The 16,791-nt window shown below is 48.7% G+C and overlaps 1 protein-coding gene across 1 annotated transcript; it reads right to left on the reverse strand.

Moving 5' to 3' along the window:
* Positions 1 to 14,432: 14,432 nt before the first annotated feature.
* On the reverse strand, positions 14,433 to 16,241 carry LOC121833984 (E3 ubiquitin-protein ligase XIAP-like). Its single transcript, XM_042287716.1, has 2 exons — positions 16,195 to 16,241; positions 14,433 to 15,183 (listed from the first exon to the last, which is right to left on the reverse strand). The coding sequence occupies exons 1-2, from the start codon at positions 16,239 to 16,241 to the stop codon at positions 14,433 to 14,435; spliced, it is 798 nt and encodes a 265-aa protein (XP_042143650.1).
* Positions 16,242 to 16,791: the final 550 nt, after the last annotated feature.

Below are 16,791 nucleotides of genomic sequence, written 5' to 3' on the forward strand. Positions count from 1 at the left end.
TCTTGTCTTCGCAACAACTAACATGGTAGCTGTTTTTCCTTGGTCATCGGCTGTTCTAAAGTACGCACAAGATCCGTAGGCTTTCGTGCTTGCATCTACGAAGACGTGTAGCTGTACCTTGTTGGCTCCTGCCTGGATGCCTCGCTTGACATGTCTTGGTATACTTAACGAGTGCAGTTGAACAAGGTCCGCCGTCCGAGCGTGCCATTCAGTGATCAAATCAGCGGGGAGTTCTTCATCCCAGCTGATTCCCAATGTCCACAGCTTTTGAAATAGCAGCTTAGCTGTTAGGACGAAGGGCGCGATCAATCCAAGAGGATCGAATACTCTTGAGGCTGCCTTGAGGATGAACCGTTTAGTGTCCACATTTGCTGAAAGGAATTCAAGCAAAGCTTCAACTTTGTAAATAAAGCAGTCCCCTTCGTGATCCCACATCATTCCAAGTACCTTGGAGATTGGTGAAGGTGAGAGGCTTTTTTCTTCGGTCATAAATTTTGGCTCCTCCTTGTTGAACTGCTCCTGCAGTTGCTCATTGTTCGCAGTCCATTTCCGGAGTGTCATTCCTGCCTGTCTCATGACGTTCCTGGAAGTGTGGTAGAGCCTCACGGCATCCTCAATATCGTCGGCTCCGAGCAGTAGATCATCAACGTAGAAAGATGTCCTGAGTTTCTCTGCTAATTGTGGGTCTTCTTCGCAGACCAACTTCAAGTGATGTTGTATTGTAGCTGTGAGCATGAATGGACTAGACGTGGATCCGAAAGGAACCCGAGTCATCCTCCACTCTTGAATTTCTTCCTTGTTGAAAGGGAAACTTGGCTCCTCAGCAAACCAAAGAAATCTACAAGCATCACGATCATCTTCACGGGTGGCAATTTGTAAAAACGCTTTCTTAATGTCGGTGGTCGTTGCAACTGAGTACCATCTAAACCGAAGCAGGACCTGCAGAAGCTCGGGGTTCAAGTTGGGTCCTGTTACTAGGCACTCATTCAACGACCTGCACCCTTTGGCATGAGAAGATGCGTCGAAGACGATCCTTAACTTTGTTGTTGTTGCATCTTCACGTATTACTTCTTTATGCGGCATGTAATACATGACCTGCGCGCTGTCGCTTTCGTTTCTGCTCTTTATCACTTCTGCATGCCCATCACGCAAATACTGTCTCATTGCATGATCATACCGCTTGAGTAATCCCTCCCTTCGTGAGATTCTTCTCAACAAGCTCCCTAGACGTAAAATGGCAACTTCCCGGTTGTTTGCCAGCATATCAAAAGTGTCTTCTTTCCACGGCAGAGCCACTTCGTATAGTCCGTTTTTCTTAATGATGTTTTGCTCAAAGTGTGTAATGGTGTCTGCATCAGTGTCTCCGAGCTCACTGTCGGCAACTCCCATTCCGTCTAACTCCCAGAAGGGCTGTAGCGCCTCTTCCACTTGGGTTTCCTTTGTCTTCGCTTGTAGGACACATATCATCAGACTTGAATCCCATTGGAGCCTTCCCACGTCTTGAAGGACCTTGCAGCGTCCAGCCCATCTTTGTGTTGATCGCTACCAATCCGTCCACATCTGCGCACCTGATCACGTCTCCTGTGCAGAAATTCCACAACTGGTCGGATCCAATCAACAGACTTTTTTCAGGAACTGTTTTTACACCTGGGAAAATCACGTCGTCTGCCAAATTCTTACTGCTTTCTCGCAGAAATCGCACAAACGGGATGTCCGTTGTTGGCGTAGATACGTCCTGGCAAATGACCGGGATGGAAATTGCTTCAAAGGTTATTTCTGTATTGTCAAATTGACTTTTGAGCTTTACCTCCACAACGGGACTGCGCTCTATAACCTTCGAAGCATTACTGGCGAAAGTGTTGAGTGCTATCTTTGTTCTCCGCAGGACTTTCAGCCCTAGGCGTTGCGCTACCTCTTCTTTTATAAATGTGCGTTGACTGCCACCGTCGATTATTCCCTTGACATAGCAGCTGCCAGCGTTGGTCACTAAAAATGCCTTGAACTTCTGGAGATATATGCCGTCACTAAACTTCTTTTCTGAGCGCGCGCCCGAGCTGGATGCAGACACGCAAATCGTATCGTTACCTTGGGGCGAACGTTCCTTCATCCGCCTAACAAACTCAGGATCGCAGATTGTGGTTGCATGTCTGGCTCTGCAAACTGCGCAACTGAGGTTTTTTCTGCAATCTCGTGCTCGGTGACCTTTCAATGTGCATCGGAAACATCTGGAGTCTTTTGATAACATACTTAATTTTTCCTCTCTCTGTTTGCTGCAATCAAAAGATGGCGTGGTGTGCTTCTTTGAATGGCAGAAAAAACACTGAGAATGTGTAGCATTTGTTGCGTTATGAAAAGCTGATGCTGATGCAAACGACTTTACCTTTGTCTCGTGTTTACCTCGAGCATCCTCAAGGCTACTTCTTTCTCGGCTTTCTACTTCCACACGCAGGAAGCGAAGCATTCCATTCAATTCGGTCACTGACTCCGACGTAGTATCCGCTGACCTTGAAGTTCCAGCCGCCGATCCGTCTCCTTGGTCTTGAGCCGCTGCGTTGGTGAAAGCGGTGTTGTTGACTTGCCGGTGATACTCCACTGTAACCTCGTAAGGCAACGCCCTGACAAGAATGTCACAGAGCATGGCTGAAAAACTTGACGTGGGAACATTCAAAGAGTTTAGACACCGAACGTTGAGTTGTGTGGTGTCATACAGGTTTCTCAACCCTCTCACGTCATTAGCTGAAGCAACGTGCGGTAGATTTCTGAGGGCATTCAGATGCTGCCGCTCTATTCTCCTCTTCTCTCCAAACCTCTGTTGCAAGATGGTGATCGCTTCGGCATAGCATATTTCTGTTGTTGGTAGCCCGGCAATCGCCGCAGCAGCATCTCCCGTTAGACACCGACGAAGGTAGTGGAACTTATCTGTGGTTGTTAAAGTTGCATTGGTATGGATGGCTCCACCAAACTGCTCCCAGAATGTGAGCCAGTTGCTTTGCTCTCCATCGAAGGTAGATAGCTCCAGCTTCGGAAGCTTTGGTCCACGTCTTGCTGCGTTGTCTTGAATGCCGGTTTGGTTTCCGGTGCTCGCCGCCGTAGCTATTATTCTCTGCGATTGTAGGGACTCAATCTTGGTCTCGAACTCGCTGATCACCATGACGGCTTCGTCTTGGTATTCTGCAGTGGCGGTGCACTCACTTTCCAGTTCTTGGATTGGAATTAGCGGCTCTATCTCACCGTCAAGTAGTCGGAGCTCTGCATTGCGGTAGTGAGTCTGTCCTTGATCGAACGCACTCTTGCTAGGTCGGGGCTGGGATCCTGGAGAATCCGATTGGCGTCGTTCATTATCCTAGTGTTCTGTGCCCGCCGAGCCGACCGCCTAGCCTTCAGCCTCTCCATTGACTATACGTATTTACGAGGCCGTACGGTCGCCTGCCAAGGTTCCGTCGCTGTTCTTTTCCCAGTGGTCTGCTCCCGCCAAGGAACTGCTGAATTCCGTTGCAGCTGCAGGATTGAAATTCCCTGCGGCGTGTAGCTTGGGCCCTTGTGATGCGGGACACTCCCGGGTTTCGGCACCATATGTTGAGGAACCAAGGAATACGAAGGCAATTACGCTAGACAAATCGGTCGGTGCGACCTTTTCCTTTACTGTTCGTTTTTCAGACTGATAAAAATTACAAAATGCATGAGCTCCCGCCGCTTCTCTTCTTCCTCATCGCCCAGTTGCAACAACTTTTTTCTAAGTGTGACATGACACCTATATATTACACTTATTAAAGCAGCAGCTAAGTAACTAAAAATATATTTATGCAGCAAAGCTGGTATTATCAATAAATGATTGATTACATTATACTAAAAAAATATATAATTAGAGAACTAGGAAAATAGTAAAGAGATAACTGTTTTTAGAAATAAATGACAAATTTTAGACCATTTGGGGCAGAAAAAGTTAACAGTATTTATTTATTTATTTTGACCGGCCAACAAAGAGTGGGTCACTCAAAGCGTAAGTATAAGAGCTTTAGGTATCAGCAAAGTATAAGAACGAAACAAAATAAACTACACAAGTTTCTGGACTTACTGATGATGGCATTCTTTTCCTTGTCGATGCATTGCTTCGCGGGGATGTCTTTTCGAGCAGTGTGCAAGCCTTTTCATGTAGAGACTTTGTTCGCCTCTCCTCCACGGTGAAAACAATGCGCACCAAGTGCCGGGCAAACTTGTGTGGTTGGAATTCATAGTTTTTGTTGATTGTGGCCAGCAGTGTTGCAGTAACAGCTTTATGCGTGTTACCCACCAGAAAGAAATTGATTTGTGTGTGTGGATACTAAGGCCGCGCGATGCTTCTCTTTACGCTTGGTCGTTTCTGTACCACATCGCTCGCTTGTATTTGTGGACCGAGGCACAGAAATGAACAAAACTTTTAAGCAAACTGCAAGAGTCCATACATTCGTTAAATAGCTTATTAGTGAAGTTGAAAGTACCGGTCGTGGTGATAATTTTCTCGTCGTAAAATTCTGCACGAGTTCGGCCGTCTCCACGCCACCAACAGTAGTAAGTTCGGTCGGCATCGAAATCGTTTACACTTTCGGGTTGGAAGTCCTTTATGGAAGAATTCAGCAGTTTTCTTAAAGCCATCCAGGACATACTTGACTCAGACGATATACATGATCAGCTCGGGTGCGGCAATAGAAACAGGACAGCGAATATGACAAACAAAATCATGAATGTACACAAAGTGAGGAAATGGGAATCCGGGTGACTCGGGTCTCGGGAAAGATGCGCGCATTATAATCTAGTAGTGGAGTAACTCGGTAACTCGCCCTTCCTGGTTACTACAGTAAACATAAATATGTATTTCAGGTATAATTTTTTATTCTGATATATTTGGACTGATAAATAAACATGAAATATGTTCCAACGCCTACAACGCTTTTGGCAATAAAGCACACATCCAGCCGTGACGCACCTGCGCACCGCGGGTGGCGCTAGCGCGCTGGGACAACTCTCCGGAGTTACGTTAATGACGAGTTGTGCCTGAAGCCACCGCACAAGTACTATGCACAAGTGCATGTGTTGATGTTTGTGCTGGACTTGCAATCATGTTATTTTTATGTCTACACATGCAGTGAGCACGATTCCACTGCGTTCGTTCCCAGGAACGACAAGTTTTTGAGCAATGCGATTCCCTCTCTAGAACGGTTTTATTTCAGCTGGTACTGCTAGTCCTTGCACAAAAGTACCAGCTCTAAGCATGTCAGTACAAGTGATGTAAAAGACAGAACAATAAAGTACTGCATTCAATTCACTGCAGACAATATGACTCGCGACAACGTTCCATGTGTTTTTTTGCATACTTGCCGGTCTTTTTAGGAAGTGGTGGTTTAGAACTACGCTGAAATGTAAAGTCCAGTACACAAAATATAATCTTGCAATCAGAATGTTTAGTTTTCTGCTAAAGTGTGTTATTTTTATTTGCTGTTGTTTTATTCTCATTGGCATAAACAATGCTACTTATAAAACGTGCTCCGATTTGACACTTTCATTATAGAATAGAACCACAAGGGCATGGAAAATACACTCGTTGCTATCAATCATCTTTGCATCTCGTAAAAAAGGTGTTAGCCATCTTTTACGGCAGGACATCACATATCATACAGAAACACTTAAATCAATCTCTGGCGCAGAATTCGGTTGCGGATAAGAAGCCTACGCTGGTACCCAGGAAGAGCCAACCCCACGAGAGAAATTGGAGCTCTGTACCTAGCCTCGCCATGCGTCTGAATGTACCTACATTTGCTGCCATTTATTCCTTTGGCTTGATAATGGCAGGTTGCAAATTTGCCAGCGTACAGCACATGTTGAAGCGTCATCCATCGGGGGATCAGAGTAATGGGCACCGTTGTCCCGAGTATATTAATTCGCTGTATCATTCGCTCAACGTGAATTCGGACCTGGGCAAAGTAGTGTGTCGCACACTTCTGGCTCACTGAACTGCCCATGCACCGATAAAAAAGGCGGCATCACGAGCACGGCATCAGTGTCTGCCAGACTTTCCCTGATACCCGGAAAACATTTGTCAGCCAGTATTACGTCCCCGGGCTGCACAATGTTTCAGAACCTAGAGTCCACCGTAAAATGGATGTCGGAGCATCGGCCTCCGTACGCCATTGAACGGAAACAAATAGCCCCATTAGGGGTATAGCAACCAGAAACTTAAGAGTGTAGCCACTCACGTAGCTCGAGTACAGCACGCGCTGCTGGCCTACACTATTCGGCGTCTCTGTTCTCACTTCGTTGGAATCAATATTCATTTTGAATTTAAGGTAGTGGGCTTCAATACACTCTGGCAACATAGCCCGCATAATGCTAAATGGAGGCCGAAAACTCCACCTCGCTGTCGCATCAGTCAGCGTTGTTAGCACAGCTCGAAAGTGGCGTGATGCCGTTGTTCTGTCAACACTAAAAGTACACCAAGTGCAGTGTAGCTCAACCCGAGTTTCAGCTTCATTAGAAAGAAGAGCAGCCGGTTCCCCAGCGTCAAACACAGCTCCGCTCGGGGACAAGGGGCAGCATGCTCAAAAACAAAGCAAATGCACTCATGCTTAAATTTCAAATGCCTTGTAACGAATCCTCTGAATGTTGGATGCCTTCATGACCTCCGAAGAAACTTGTCCTCTCAGCTGGACCTGAATATTTGAAGATACCCCTGGCCGGTGCTGTGTCCTAAAGTCGCAAACTTCACGATGTGTGATTTGTGTGCAACCATTTCCACCTTCGAGGAAGCACGTGTAGGCTGCAAAGCCTCGACTGTAAGTACCGAGATCATCGGTCTGGATGTCCTTAAAGAGCATTTCCTATTTTGCGAATATAGAGAGACCAGCCATGAAACGTGCATTGTTTTGGTGCTGAAAGACAGGTGCTCTAAGGGAGCTAAGGCTCTATGTGTGCACTGCGGCGTGTGTTACAATCACCGTACTAATTTTGATCTGCCACAGAATTAGTCTTTCCGCTATTGGCAGTGAGTGGCTGTAACTAGCATCCCGGATTCCCTGACCCCAACTGCGACGGCGCAGGTCAGTCGGCACATATTTTTTTATTATCCGACTAGCTCGGCTTTTGATATGCAGATTTAGTGAATGACATATCACCTGGTTTTCTGATGCTTTCCCGAGTTTCTGTTTCAAAATACCACCTCCCAACAAAAATTAAAAAGAAAAATTGGGTTCGATTTTTGGTCTGGTTATGCAAAACTAAGAGATTGATTCCTCTACGACTTTTTGAAGAGCTGGTTATCTTAGCTCGCGTCTCCAGTTTAGCATTGTCCTGACTTCGATGTATTCTGGTTTGTGTCAGATACCTTACTTGAACCGCAATAAACTCACTTACTTCGTTATTATTGGCGAATCTCACTTCGAGTGATCCATTCGACGGAGAGTGCAGTAGCACTTCCCATGATCATAAAAATCATTAAAGCAAAAGCGAAAGAAGTGTCGAAAGCACGAGCCAGGTTTTTTTTTTTAAATGCACGGTGTTCTTTACCTTCCGATTGGCTCATAATCGAGTATATTTTTTATTTTTCTACCTTTCGGGGTCTGCATAAAATCAATGCCGGCTCAGACTCAAGTAAATAGCGTACCGAAACAAAATCGATTTCATAGTACGGCTGTAACCGTAACAAAGCTGCCAGTTTTTCGGTTTGAGTTCCTACTTTTCAGCTTCTGTTGCATTTTGCTGCAATCAAAAGATGGCTGGGAACAAGTCAAAATAACAACCAACTCACCACTGAACACTTCTTCTGAAGTTCTACAGCTTTACGCAGCAGCTCCAATTCCCGTTGTGGGCTTCCACTGCAATCTGAATCATGCTTAGAAAACACTGGGCTGGTTCCACCTGTAGATGGTAATCCTGAAGATCCTGCAGTTGAGGCAGCTGAACATGTTGATCGCTCCCACCACCTGCAAACAAGTATGCACAATCAAATACATATCTGCTAATTTTGCGCTATACACTTCCTATCAGAATACTGAGAATCGCAGATGTCATGTCACATGTTCAATGCCATAGAAGGACGAAATGAATGCCATGGACTCCCAGTTGGGCGAAAAGGTTCCGTTTACAAGGTACACTTTAAGTGCGACATTGTCATCTTTGGTGTGTCATTAGGGCGATTTGAGAAGTGGTTTGCAGAGAAGGCCTTTAGGCCTCATAGAGGCTTCTTAGAGAGCTCTAGGCCTCTAAAAAGCACTTATTTATGTCAAATTATTTTTAAACACCACCGCCACCCCACCGAGCACCACCCGTGAGGGCAGCTCAAACACCACCACCACCGCCACCGCCACCACCGGCAAAAGCGCCACCCGCGAGGGCAGCTCAAAAACCACCGCCACCACCCCAAGCGCCACCCGCGAGGGCAGCTCAAACACCACCACCACCACCCATATCCTCTGATGACGAAGACGCGGAGTATCTGGTACTCGATAGTTATAGCGCCTCGTCGTCGTCTGCGTCTCCACCACCCGTTTCGTCGCCTACCCATCCCGCAGCTAGAAAAAAAAGGGACTCGGTATTGGACGACGCCTCTGACCGCGCAATGTTGTTTACAAACGAAGAATACGGAATGATGGAGTCACCGGCATCGAGCGCTATAGAAACCCCCAGGTATTCCGGCGTGACGCCGTTTCACGTTCCGCAATACAATTTTGAACTGGCCGAAAGTAACGCGGACAAGGTGGAAGCCATCAGGCGACAGTTTAGAGAAATCTTGGGCCCTATGACGATCGAGACCTTAAACCATTACACGGTAGATCAGGGTTTTGCCTACAAACTCGAACGCGCCTTTGAGAAACTCGGCGCGGTGCGCCAATGCGAATTCCTCTACAAGGCGCTCGTGGCAGTTAAGCGCATGACCAGGGTGGACGTGGCCTTTCGCAACGTGATCGAGTTTATAAATTTTGTGCTGCGCCGAGACGACTACAGGGTCATGAACGTCGTGTTGAAAAACAACAAAATCGACGTCGAGTGCTACGAACGGGTCGACATCGTGGAGAAGCAAATCTGCAAGCGGCAGTGGCGAGTCGAATTTAAAGAAAAGTATGGACGAGAACCGAGCCTGGCCGAGGAACTGTCCAGAAATCGCGACTTGAACGCTCGAGCGTTGTGTGATGCGATGATGGATTACGAGGGAGGGCCCTCGATACTACAATTATAAGAATGATGGAATCGGACTCGCAGAAAAAAATATTGAGGAAATTCATCGAGGACTTTGTGATTGGTGAAGACATTTGGGAACGCACTGCCGTCGTTTATAAACCATATCAACACCTGTACACGGGCGACGTGTTGCGATACTTGCGGATTCAAACGGCCATCCGAATGATCATGGACGACGAGCAAAAAAAACCTACGAGAGCCCTATGAGACGCTCTGTTTGAAAACATATCCACGTTCGTTCGTTTCGAGAGAATGAAGAATAAGCGTCGACGGACCGGCGCCCGCCGGACAAAGAAGACGGGTGAGGGATTTTATTCCCTGACAAAAGTCCCGGACATTAGTAGTCTACCGACAGACGTGCGATTGGAAATTGAAAAGTCCTTTACTCCTAATCCGAAATTGAAGACTCAGCTAAATAACCTTCTTCTGAGAAAGGCGATCGTACAATACTGTAAGCCGCGTCAGTACGACATATCGCAGTACCCGACAAACGTTCTGGCCAAACGCTACAAGTTTAGAGAGATACCCCGCGACGTCCGCGAACACTTTGAAAAGGGAGTCGCCACCCACAACTCTGTCACCAAGCACCCGCTTTCGACAACGTTTCGCGAAAACGCCATCGCCGTCAAGGTCTCTTCTTACGTGAACAAACTCAAGAACAAAGAGCGTCTTCCGACGCGCGTTCCATAAAATGTCGAGGCTCTGTTGAGAGGCATGGCTTTTAACGAGTAAATAAAAATGGTCAAATGTTCCAAGTGCGGTTTCTCGAAACGAACCGCCAGAACAAAGTGTTCGAGATGCAACAGGAACGGTCGTAGACTCGATACGAGAAAGCCGTATCGCCTCGAACATTTCACCAAGGAAGATCAAAGGCGCATTCTCGGCTCCATGCGGGTTAAACGAGGACAGAGTCCAACCTACCTGAAACTTTTATTGGGGAAACTAATTCAGGCCTTTGCTCGCAAACACCGACTGCCGGCGTCATGTCCGATCAATCGAGCCAGGCACGCGCTGATAACTCACGCGATCCTCGACAAGATTCGACCATCGAGTCAAAGAACGAGGAGGAGTCGTAGCAAGAGCGTCGCGCGGCGGAGGACTAGGAGCAGGAGCGGAAGCGTCGCGCGGCGGAGGAGTGGGAGTAGGAGCGTTCTCTCCTCGGGTCGAAGAAGAGGAAGGAAGAGGAGTCGCAGCGTCGGCAACAGGAGGAGCCGTAGCATTTCCATCAACCGAGGCCGACTCGGTCGCAGCGTCAGTGTCGGTAGGCGAACAATGTCCAGAAACGCCAGCAGCGACTCCAAGTACATGTATCCCGTGTAATAAAAAAATGTATCAAGTGCGCGTGGATTATTCTTTCGACCAACTCCCGCCGAGCCTGCTCAGGTTTCTCACGAGCGCTCACGAGGGGTTGCGGTCGGACAAGAACCGTCTCATAAAGCGTGCCAACGACGTGATCAGAGACTTTCAGGTCTTTAAGATGCACAAGCGCAGCGCCCCAATTTTCGTCAATCAATTTCCAGTTCACGTGTTGAATGACATGCACTCGATAGTGCCCGTGCGTAACAAGAAGGGCGACGTCATGTGCGGAAGGGAGTACGCCGAAACGGCCAAGGCTATTCGATCTAACTCGTTCTATCCCGTGTTTAAAGCGAGAAGCGACGGCGCAGCCCTGTTGGAAACCAAAGTCGGTAGGACCACCGGAGATAATCATTCGCCCTACGTTTCGGGAGTCTTGGTGAACGTAAACATTGACAAGATATCTAGCAAGTTTCACGACGTGGTCACCAGCCGCTCGATCAAGGTGGGGCAGTGGATTGACGTGATTCGCGACCCACCGCCGTCCTTTCTGGAAACCATAGTCGTGGCCTACGAGATGGTCGAGCTAGGCGAGTTGTATAGGACAATAAACGGCGACTTTACAAACTTGCCCACGCACGACACGTATTATTCCGACAACATCGTGCACCGAGAGTCTGGTGCAAAGTTTCGTCCAAACGCGCGCGACAACGTGCGAAAGGAATTCAAGTATCGCGTTTCCAATCGCCCCAACTACAGGATCGTGGACGACTGGGAAAAGAGACCGCTGGGTCCGTCCACGGATAGCTTCTTCCATTCGACCGGCGGAGGCCGCTACAAATCGACTCTGCGTACCAGACGGACGGTGTACGAGACAAATAATAATAATAATAATGAGCCCAAGTTTCACGGAAATTCGGACGACGACTACGCTGAGCGCAACGTGGATAGCGACGACGACGCTGAAGACGGTGACGACGGTGACGACGACGTCAGTGACGAGATCAGGCGCTACAAGTACAAGAGATACTACACCGAAAGCGATCACATTATGCGAGCTTTGCGCAACATCTAGTACGTGTCTTTTTTGAAATAAACAATCATTCGAGAGGCTTTATTTTTCTACATACACAAAACGTACGTATATATACGCGCGCCTGCCGAAGCGCGTCGACAAACGTAGAACATGACCGGAGTAGCATCCAGCGTGTCCAAAGTGTTTCGCGAGGCCACCAAGTTTGATCAATCGCGAACCTTCGACTGGAGCAGAGTAGTGGCCAACGTTTATTCGGAAGACTCAAATGAGGAAGAGTTTGAACGAAAGAGGGTCGTCCTGTTCTCCGAAATTTGTAAACTTTCTCATGTGTCCGCGAACGCTCTGACCGTTTTGGACCTTGTCGACTATCCGACCTTGGAGGACGCACAATTGTTGTACATTGTTTGTACGTATACGCACCTCAAGACCATACTCCTGAGGAACGCCCCCCTATTGTCAAACTCTGCTCTACAATACTTGGCGACCTACGCTCAATCTCTCGAACATCTTCAAATCAGCAACAACGGTGGCCGTATCAGGAACGAGGGATTGATTCATCTGGCTCCTTTGCGTCGACTCAAGAGTTTGTGTCTGACTGGAATAAGAAACGCCAGTCGAGCTGTCCTTCGAGTGATATTGCAGAACAACGAATCTATATACGCTATCTTGGTGATAACGACGGAACTCTTCGCCTCTAAAGATAACGTGACGCACTTTGTCTTTTGCGCTTCGAATCAGTTGAGTCAGGAAATGTACGATTTTGTTTTTTGTAGCGAAACGTTATCTCCGTTTTCAGATAGCGAGTGAGGGTATATATATATATATGTACTCGCACGTACTACGCTTACAGCAAAGCTAACCCTACCCTCTCCCCCGACGTCACGACACGACACGACTACTACCCTATAACCCAAAGCGACAATGGCTCGACTAGACAGGTACCCATCCCTCCCGCTGGCCGACACCTGCGTACAAGTGTTCGCTCAGTCCAGAGTGTCAAACGTGGTGGATTGGAAAACAGTGGTGCTTAGTATATACCACGAAGAAGAGGGCTACGCTTGGGACAACGTGGAAGGGCAAATTCACTGTGCGTATACCGAAATTTCAATATTAAGAAGCTTTCCTACGCACATCACATTCTTGGAGTTGGTGCACTATCCAATGCTGCGAGACCGCCACGTCAGTGATTTGGTTCGTTTCTACCCGAACATCAAGACTTTGCTCCTACGTCACGCACCCGGCTTGACCAACGACTCTGTAAAGTGCTTAGCGGACGGTCTACCTAATTTGACTCACTTGCAGATGGGATCGTGCTATCACCTAGACGACGAAGCCTTGATGTATCTCGCAGAAAAGAGGATCATCGACGTTGGCATACGGAGCCTCTGCATGACCGGACTCGGATTTATACGCCGAGAAACGCTTCACCAATTTCTCAACGTGCATCGAAGACTGACGGCCATCCTACTCACCGCTAGAGACGTCCCCAACAAGGACGTCTACCTTGGTGAATACACTTTGTGTATTTCTAGCACAGCGTCTCCGTCACTAAGAAACATTGCGCCAACCGACCTAGACGTTATCGAAGGTGTGGACGGTGTTGTGGGTGACATCGAGTACCAAGACCTCGACAGTGACGACGGTGACGGTGACGACGGCTACAGTGACGACTACGACAGTGACGCCGACGAATATCTCGAATCGGACGACGACAGAATGCTGGGTCCGATCGTCCTAAACACCTTCAACTACGACGAAGGAGAAGACTCAATGGGCGAAGAAGACGACTGAGTTATGCTTGAAAATAAATATTTTGCGTGCTTATATTTTTGAGTCACGAATCGTTCTTTTGCATGCACACTACACTAGTGCCAGTACAAATAGTTTATTTAATGAATTCGATACATTCCACTCACTGCAGATTTACAAAGGCAACACACAAATTGCTCTCTCGAATTGTAAATCATTGGAAATAGACAATTTAAACATAAGGCGGCGTGGGCACAGGGCAAAGTAACTATACACACCGGACAGTTCATGCAGACGACGCAAATCGTCGTGGACGGATCGGACCGCTTCATGGAGATGCTCGTCTTGTCGATGCGCGTGGGATACGGACGTCCTACGCTCAGCGCCGAAAAAGAATCGCTGTTTTCGAGAAAGGACTTTAGCTTGTTCGGACAGGAAAGATCAAACTTGGAAGTGGCCAATGCTGTTATAAAGTCTAGGCTGTATTTGTTTGAGACAAACTCAATGTCCTTGGTATATTCTAGCAACCAAAATAAATCGCTATTTCTATACACGTCGGACACCTCCTTGATGTAGGTTACGCTCGCGCACAATCGAAGATGGGGGCAGCGAGGGTTGTACTTGGCGTGTTCCTCGACTGGGTCGTCGTAGTCGGCTTCCCACGAAAGCAACCGAAGTCCGCAACAAAAGCATTCCACGGTCCGATCGGTCAGGTAATAAAATCCCGCAGATGCCATGTAATCCACGTCAAAGACGTCTTCTTCTTTCGGCCGAACGTCGAAGGAGGCGAACCTCGCAGTGTAAGTCTGAAACTCGGGCCTAAAGGCAAGCGCTCGTTCGGTCACCACCGCCGAGACGTCTGGACTCAGCGTGCGTAGCGGTGCGTCACAGTCGGATTCGTGCAGTCCTTGGGGAAGTGTTTCGTCCGAGGCCACGATAGTAGAGAGTTGAGTCTTTTGCTGGCACATCGAGCAGCTGAGAATCCGCTTCTCTGGATCGTAGGCGAGTCCTGCCATGGCAAAGTCCTTGGGTGGGGGGGTACTGTTGCGCAAAGGCCACGTCGCAAAAGTTTTAAAGTCGGACATCACCTTGGCCACAGTCGGGTCGTGGTCGAACGAACAGTCTCCAGTAGAAAGACATGTTCTTAAGCAAAGTAGACTCTAGAAATAAAGTCGATTTTGAGTCTACAGGCCTTGCAATGTTTGAATAATATGGTGCAGTCGAAACACGACACGCAGTGTCCGCACGGCAAGTAGGCAATGTTAGCCGGAGCCTTCATGCATACGATGCACCTCTTAGTTGATTCGTCTCGTGACTTTATAGCGGAATAGTGCGTATCACTGATCGCGCTATCTATCACAAAGTTACCCCACCTACCGATAGCCTTGTGATCGAACGAAGGAAGGGCGTTCACTGGCTCAAACAGAGTGTGACTGCCCAACGGAGTCGCCTTGCTGCTCCGAATGGCACTCACCATCGCCGATACGTTCAAGGGATACGTCAGGTTGGCCGTGTACAGAGTACTCATAGTCCTGTTGCGGAACTTTGGGTCCTTGACGAGATCGTCGATCTCGGGAAAGTGAGACGCCCAGTACATCTCGCTCCTGTAAAACTTTTCGACTGCATCGTGCACGTAGTAATAGGTCTTGTTCACTCGTAGAAACACGCAATTGGGGGACCTGCGGGCGTGTAGCAGCCACGGATCGTCTTCTTCGCAGTCGAGGATCGAAAATACTTGCACCCCGCAGTAGAAACAAACGATTATGCGGGTCACTATCTGTTCGCGGGAGAGGTAGCCCTGCTCGTCGTCGTGCGAGCAGAAAAAGCCGGCCTTGGCGAACGCAGGGCCTCGAACATCGTGAAAGGTCTTGGCTCGAATCTTCTCGTCGACGTATCTCTTGTAGACCGGGTGAGAGTAGCTCGGCAAGACGGACACGACCTTTGCTACGTTCAGCCGCGGGTCCCTGCACTGCTCGAGAAACTTGCACGGCATTCGGCGGTGAAGGTCCATCGGGTGAAATGTGAGCGTCTCCCAGTCCTGTTCGGCGACTTGAAATTTGCAGTGCCGACAGTAGATGTGTTTCCGGTCAGCGCAATATTCTAGGCCGGCATAGGCAAAGTCTCGAGGCGTGGCTCTGGTGCGAAGTCGCCATTTTCGGCGAACGTCTTGAAGCGACGCACGACTTCCTTGCTTATGGGATCCGTAACGAGGTGCGCCATAGCGACGATAATGAGAGGAGCCCTCTACTCGGTGCGCAATATATATTCTCTCCATATCTAGGTTGACCTCGACTGGGAGCGGAGTCGACCTCCCATAGGCGGTAGCAATTTTGTTTATTATAAAAATGTCTGTCGCAGAAAATTTTTTAGACCTGTTGAAAAAGGGACGATGTCAACACTCGGTGAATCACGAAGACGCCACCGATATTTTATTACCCGTATTCCGGCAGCGGGGAAATCAAAACGTGTCTTACAGGAGAGATGGCGATAAATACGTGCCCACGCTCCTGAACGACACGTCGACCTTACTCGGCTACTCGTCCAAGAAACTCATGCAGCACATTACCAAGGCGCGCACGACGCTCCTGACCAACGGAGATGTGGAACCGGTTGCAGATATGCTCTTTCGCGTTTTCGAGCTCGGTAGTAACATACTGATGACGGTCGACATGGATCAGATGGCCATCCAAACGCTCCTGAATGACAATACAGTATTTCACTGCGTAATGGGAATCGAATACGTACGAAACAGTCTCAACATACTTAGGAAAACCTCTTCCTCGTCGACCACTCAGCGCGTCATCAGGGATCTGAAGCCGTACGTGGACGCGTACGCTACTGCCATTCTGCGCCTGCTACTCCTCTACATCGAAGAGATCTTTTCCCATGCGCGCGAGGCGACTCGCGGTATGGCGGTGGGCGCAAGGACGGCAGCCAAGATTACGGCGGTCATGCTAGTATCCCTGTGCAACTACGCGGCGGTGCGCGTAAAGTGCAACCCCATCTTTCAGTTTGAGAGCGCCATGGGCCACAACTGGCTCGACGTGGCCAACGGTCTCAGCCTCGTGCACAGGATCACGCAGCCACACACCGTCAACGAAAACATTGTCGGGGCCATTCGCGTAAAGTTTTCGCAAAACAACAAGCCACAGGACGTCATCAACCTCCTGGTCGAAGAGAGCAACAGGTTGTACACGAGTAACGTCGAGAACGGAGTGTACCGCTGCGACACCGACTACATGACGCTCCGGACCGTCATGCCGGCCGAGCGGGTCACGGACGACGTCAACATCATCGATCCGGCCATCTCTACGACGCTGCGTGACCACAACGAGCTCATCATGAAGAGTTCCGACACGATCCCCGTGCCGCGGACCAACCACTACGTGCTAGCCCTGCAGAAGGAGAAGGCGCCGGCCACCGAGGTGTCGGTCCTTAACATCGCCTCCATCATAGAACAGTGGATGAGCAACGGGCGCGTGGACTCTCGCTTGGTCGAAGTG

This window comes from Ixodes scapularis, unplaced genomic scaffold (genome assembly GCF_016920785.2).
Source record: "Ixodes scapularis isolate PalLabHiFi unplaced genomic scaffold, ASM1692078v2 ptg000247l_1___fragment_3__unscaffolded, whole genome shotgun sequence".
Lineage (NCBI taxonomy): Eukaryota > Metazoa > Arthropoda > Arachnida > Ixodida > Ixodidae > Ixodes > Ixodes scapularis.

Excerpts from the sequence above, each read along its gene's own strand:
- LOC121833984 (XM_042287716.1), bottom strand. The coding sequence starts at position 16,241 with ATGACCGCCGTAATCTTGGCTGCCGTCCTTGCGCCCACCGCCATACC. Across the intron at positions 15,184-16,194 it reads CTTGCGCCCACCGCCATACC|ATACGTCGACGAGAAGATTC; the intron begins GCGAGTCGCCTC and ends GGTCTACAAGAG.